The sequence below is a fragment of the Cynocephalus volans genome, chromosome 16, assembly GCF_027409185.1.
Source record: "Cynocephalus volans isolate mCynVol1 chromosome 16, mCynVol1.pri, whole genome shotgun sequence".
Classification (NCBI taxonomy): Eukaryota; Metazoa; Chordata; class Mammalia; order Dermoptera; family Cynocephalidae; genus Cynocephalus; species Cynocephalus volans.
Genome location: NC_084475.1, coordinates 61,156,470 through 61,162,928, shown reverse-complemented (window position 1 = coordinate 61,162,928; position 6,459 = coordinate 61,156,470). Strand labels below are relative to the sequence as shown.

General features: G+C 36.4%; 1 protein-coding gene across 2 annotated transcripts in view; it reads left to right on the top strand.

The window, feature by feature from the left end:
- The first annotated feature begins 685 nt into the window (after positions 1-685).
- The window catches only part of SLC24A2 (solute carrier family 24 member 2), a 270,174-nt gene continuing 264,400 nt past the window's right edge, over positions 686-6,459 (top strand). For both annotated transcript variants that reach the window (XM_063081228.1, XM_063081227.1), the window contains exon 1: positions 686-1,612. In XM_063081228.1, coding sequence (XP_062937298.1) covers positions 686-1,612 — 927 coding nt within the window. The remainder of the gene's footprint in view (positions 1,613-6,459) is intronic.

Genomic DNA, 6,459 nt, shown 5'->3' with positions numbered 1-6,459 from the left:
TCCAAATGTTATGTTAAATCAGAAAAATGTGCCTACAACTGGGAATTATATAATTGGGCTAAAAGAAAACACAGTAAATAATTGTTAGTTGTCATGTGCCTAGATAGTTCTGAAAGAAGTGGGATTTTTTTAGCACTGGAAGGTTATTGGTTGCATGATTTAAAATGAGATAAATGGATAGATTTTCATCTGTAGGATTTTTATTTTTACACACATCTGTGTTGTCTGCACCTAACACTGGATTTTCCAAAATGTTTATTTGGGTTTATACATACATGATCACATGTGCCTATTATGTACCACATCCTTTTCTAAGTGCTAGATATATTTTAACTCATGGTAAAGTAATCCTGGGTGGTGAGTGCTGTAATTGCCCATTTTTTAAATGAGGAAACTGAGGCACAGAGAAGTTAAGTAACTTACCCAAGATCATACAGTTGCAGGATAGAACTTTATAGTATCTGCAAAGTTCTTTTTGTAAAAAAGACATGATTTTATGATTTACTTATCCTTGTTTTTATTTTTATTTAAGCATAAATGGTGAAAATTTCCTGTGAAGCATAAGAATCCCTGATTGTGGAAGTGTCCCACAAGAACCATTAACTGTACAGTAAGGAAAAATATGAAAGAACCATCTGGTTGAGTCTAAAGTTTGAAGACCACCACATCCACCAGAAGACCCAGGATGGATCTGCACCAAAGCACCACCATCACCTTCCTTGAGAAATGGTGTTTGGATGAGTCACTGTCTGGCTGCAGGAGGCATTATAATGTCAGGAAAAAACTGAAGTTAATTCGAATCTTGGGCCTTTTCATGGGCCTGGTAGCCATTAGCACTGTCTCACTTTCAATCAGTGCCTTTTCTGAGACAGACACACAGAGCACAGGAGAGGCCAGTGTTAGTGGCCCTAAGGTAGCACACAGTTACCATCAAAGAACTCTCTTAGATTTAAATGACAAGATTCAGGATTATACTCCACAGCCACCTCATTCTCAGGAAGGCAAATCTGAGAATAGTACAGATCATGCCCAAGGAGACTATCCTAAAGACATCTTTTCCCTTGAAGAGAGAAGAAAGGGTGCCATTATTCTCCATGTCATTGGAATGATCTACATGTTCATAGCCTTAGCCATTGTCTGCGATGAATTCTTTGTTCCTTCTTTGACTGTCATCACTGAAAAACTGGGCATCTCTGATGATGTGGCTGGAGCCACCTTTATGGCTGCGGGGGGGTCAGCCCCAGAACTTTTCACATCTCTCATAGGGGTATTTATTGCTCATAGCAACGTTGGCATAGGCACAATCGTAGGTTCAGCAGTGTTCAATATCCTCTTTGTTATTGGCATGTGTGCTCTGTTTTCTAGAGAAATCTTAAACCTGACATGGTGGCCACTCTTTCGGGATGTGTCCTTCTACATCATTGACTTGATCATGCTGATCATATTTTTCCTGGATAATTTTATCATGTGGTGGGAAAGCTTGCTTCTCTTAACAGCTTATTTTGGCTATGTGGTTTTCATGAAATTCAACGTCCGAGTAGAAAGATGGGTGAAGCAAATGATACATCGCAATAAAGTCGTCAAGGTGACAGCACCAGAAGCCCAAGCAAAGGTTAGTGGTGGTGTTTGTTTATTTAATTCTCTTCTTGACCACAGTTCTGAATTATTATGTTTTTGAGATCTGCAACTTTTTTTTATGTGATGGTGTTTGGGGCTGTAGTGGATAGCAGATTGCATTTTGCAGTTCTTTAACAAACATGGCAGTGGAAAAAATAATTTGGGTATTCTTATAAATGTCTACTAAGTTGCCCAGCTACTTGCTTCAGAGTAAAACATTTGTAAATATAGGTTATGTAAGCATTTCAGAGCAGACTCAGCAGTTACTTGTCTCTTATTTCCTGAAAGTAGATGTAATAATTTTGTGAACAATTTATTTTTCATGGGAAAATGTATGTGTGCCTAGCAAGTTGCAGGGCTTTTTCTTTTTAAATGGGCACGTGACAATTATCAAGAACAATCTCTTTAAAGATGTTTAGGGAATAAAGTTTGTTTGTGACACCAGAGCTGTACCCTCAAGTCACCAGCCTAGGGCCCAGCAGATCTGGTCTTTAGAGTGGTCATGACCGTTTTTCTTGATCCATAATGATCATGTTTCAAATCACGTGACCAGAAACTATTCAGTATCCATTGTAAAGAGAGTCATTGGACAGCCCTGTCACCTACCTCTGTATCTCTATGGCCCATTTTGCATGACATAAGAAACAGGACCCAAAATATTTTTATGGTAGAATTTGAGGGAATTTTAATAATAATAGTTACCGTATTACCACTTAGATGCGAAGCAAATGGGTAAAGAGTTTAGAAGACATTGATCTGCAAAAATGTAAATTATTTTTTAAAAATAATGAATAAGCAACATCAATAAAATGGTATGTTGTATTGTAATGCAGTTCTGATTTGTATCCTAACAGTAGAATGTCATTTCTGAATGTGATTTTAAACAGAAAACCAAAATACATATGCAGATTTTTCATGCTAGCATCTAGGAAAACTCTCATGTGTGCAAAAAAAACAGATGTTTGAGTAGGGAGTAAGAGATTATTTCCAGAAAGAAAAGAAAAAATGATATTAATTTAGCTAAATTTATATAATTCCTTCATAGTAAAGTTTGACCATCATTTTTGTAGCAGCCATGAAATGAATGCAACGTGCAGGAATAAACACTGGTAATATTTCTATTACATGCAAATGAGAAATGTTTTATACTACATTTCTTCTAACATTTCCCTCGGTGTATGGTTGGTTGTTAGAAACTGTAGGGGAAAAAAAATCACTTAGCAAAATATATGGCAAACAAGCATGCAGTTGTGACAACTGAGTACATATCCTTCAGAGCATGACAGGGCCATCATTGGAGCCTTCCTGCTCTAACTTAGCAGCAAAAAAGATGATCCCTAAAGCCCTCTGCTCAAGTGATTTGAGTGGTTTGCATTAAAACTCTCTATGTTTATTCCAATTAGAATACTGAACAATTGTCAAGGAAAGGCATATTTTTTAGAGGCAAGGAAATGACTCGATGTCTTATAAATATCCTGGGCATATCAACAGTAATAAGTCTTTTTGAGAACTCAGTACTTTTTTGTTTTGTTACACCACACTGGAACTTCATTAACTTAGATGCAGACTCAGCTGAAGGTTATATTGGCAACATTTCTGAAAAATGAATTTTCAGAGCAATCCAGTGGTATATGTAAGATTGCAGGAGGACTTCATATTCTGATTTTCGTGAGGGTGGGGATGGGAACTAGTTTCATGCATTTGGGAAATAACTTTTTAAATTCAGGTTACAGACCATGTTTAATCAATTGTAAAACACTCATTAAAATAGACCTGGCAGGACTTTACCTACCAATTAGGTGACTATCCGGTCATTTTTACAATAATGTATAAGTCAGCAGTTCAGGCTGACATTTCTTAACAGTTATTCATGTCCATAATTTTGTGCTATGCTTAATATTGTATGTTTTTAAATTGGGGAATTCTGGATTTACCTAATTACAAAAGAAAGCAGGTTCATAGCTAATTTCTCCTGTTCTGATTGTCCCCCAAAATGCGTTCATTGTATTATTTTCTTTTTAGCACCCAATTGTTTTAATTTATTTCATTTAATCTTTATTGTTTCCTTCGATAACTAGAATGAACTGTAAATTCTCATGGGGGTAGAGTTGTTTTTTTTTAAACACAGCTATGTCTTATTTAGTATTCCTCAAAAATGGAAGAGCACAGTCATACATTTTTAGGTGTAACAGCACATAATGATGCATGATTTTCTTCAGGAAATTTCACCTTGCCAATTTCACTTTTGAATCATAGCTGGAAAATATTTTTTTCAGCAATGACAGCCTTTATCATATACCTGATTTTAGAACCTTACAGAGGTTTGCTCCCCAAGCACTGAAAATGAGTTGTCCCAAAGAGGATGAGCCCTTGAGTGTGGCCCACCTATCGTACAAGAGTCAGTGCTTCTGATGACATCAGAAAACTTAGAGAAAAAAAAAAGGCCCTAAACTAAATGTGGCCCTCAATGGAGTCTTCATAGAGAGAAATGTGTTGCACACAAATTTAGGAAGCAAAATTCTAAGCATGTTTTCATGCGAAGCTACCTCATTGTCTTATTTGCATAATTATGGGATTCGGGAGTTTGGGAAAGTGGAGGAAAACACATTTTAGATATTCTTGCACAAATCGTCAGATGGTGCTTGCTACAAAATCATCAACTTTGCTGGGCTCTAAGTAGTGAAATATCTTTGAAACTACTTGCTTCATAGACAAGTTGAAAATCTTAGTCCAGATCCATTATTAATGATATATGTCATGGGGCAACTGTGAAGCATGGGAAAATATCAACTGGCTTTTTTTTCATAAAGTAATAGTTTCTAATGTCATTTAATTGCTCTATCCTCTATGTGATTTTTTTATTTTGTTGTTATTATCACTATTATTTCTTTTAGTGATACTATTAGCTTTTTTAAAAAGTTGTGTAGTGTCAGGACATGGTAGAGAGACCCTGAGGTTTGACTCTGGGAGAAAAGTGTTTTAAGCCCAAGTGTGTAGTAAGTCCAGTGACCTCAGAGGAGTCACTTAAATAAACTCTCTGGGCCTAAACTCTGTTTCCTGATTTGGAAAATGAGAGTAATAATACCTAAATTGTATGGTTAGGAAAATTATTAAATGAAGAAATGAATGTTAAGCATCTAGCATGGTGTTTGGCAAATGTGGGTTGTTCAGTAAATGTTAGTTTCCTTCCTTTTATGTTCTGTTCTTACATAAAAAGTGAATCAGAATAAACTAATTGATTTGAGAATTATAAAACATTCTTTGAATATTGAATTTACTCCAATAAATCGTTGAGTTGAGCAGGTCATTGTACCCATTAGAGGCATATAGTATTTGTCACATTATAATATTCATAAGTCCTTGTTCACATACAGTGAATATGTGCAGTCCAAATATTATCATAAACTCCAAGGAAACCTCCAAATGCCTTTTGTCCTGAAATTTTATTGTGTAAGATTTTGCTTGAAATAAGTAGGCCATTGGCTGAGGTTTAGAAGTATCTGTGCTAAGCACAGACTTTTGTTTCAAGGGTATTTTTATTTATAAATGATTGGGGCTTTCCTCTGAAAACCTCTCTTTAGCTGGCTAGAAATACATTTGAATCCTACAGGATGCTGAAGCAGTGGAATGTCAGGGTGTCCAGTGCATTTTGCAGTGTGCCTGGCCCAGCTGCTGTGGTCCCTTGTTCTGTTTGGAGCTAGGCTGTCACTGGCCTAGAAAGCAGCTGTCCATGGTATTTAACTTCTTCTTAGATCTGGCACTGTAATCCGACAGCAAGTTGGCCCGGTTTTAATGAAGGGAATGATCTAAATAAAGATGCTTAAAGCTGAATAGTTTAAGAGCCAGACTACTTAGTAACTTAGGTGTGTCTTGCTTTTTTCAGTTCGTACGCTCCTGAAAAGTTGTAAACAGAGGTTTTGCAATTCAAATTGTTATTAATGTTCTTGGGAATATCAGAATTAAAGCAATATTATAAATATTCCTTATAAAACTAAGTATTTCCTGCAAAGTATTACACTACAAATAATTTTATAACTGCACATGTATATCCCCAAGCTTGCTGAAGACACAGAATCGACTACACAACCCAACCTTTGATCCCCCTCCAAACGAGTAAATAGTAAAATTAATGTGCAAACCTGAAGGAAGGTAATATTGTCCTTATAATAAATAAAAGGATGTATTACTTGATAGATTTAGAAACGAATTCTCTGTCTTTCTCAAAAGAAAGAAAATTGAGGCATTGATATTCTTAACTGAGTAGATGTCTGTGAATGTCGTGGGTTTATCTAGGGATACCGCATGATAATATTTTCCTTATTTTGTTTCCCTCTACATATATTAAAAGCAAACCCATCAGTTACTGCTTGTGAGTCAGAGAGTGGACAGATCGTTCTAAGAGACCCAAAAGAGCCCAGTGGATTTTCGTGACACAGTTCAAAATGCTCTTGGCCATTCCCTGGCGAGAGACGACTTAAACTTTGTGAATCTTTCTGGCAACGTACAGAACAGGGAATTATAACATCCCTCCCTTCCTCCCTCCTCTCTTCCTCATCTTCATCCCCCTCACTTTTCCCTCCCCTTTTATTCTATTTCCTTTCTCCTTTTTTGTTTTTGGGGGGGTTGGTGGTTTTTTGTTGTGGTGGTTTTGTTGTTGTTGTTGTTTGGGTTTTTTTGTTTTGTTTTTTTGTAGAACTAGATAATGCGTATTTTAGCTTTAACAAAGAACGGCATCGTTAGGTTCAGCTTCTGTCTGTCTGTTGGGGACACAAGTACATCTACAGTGTGGGTTTAATAGGCTTAGTTTTTCTGTTCTTTTATTGTCAACCTTCCTTTATTTCA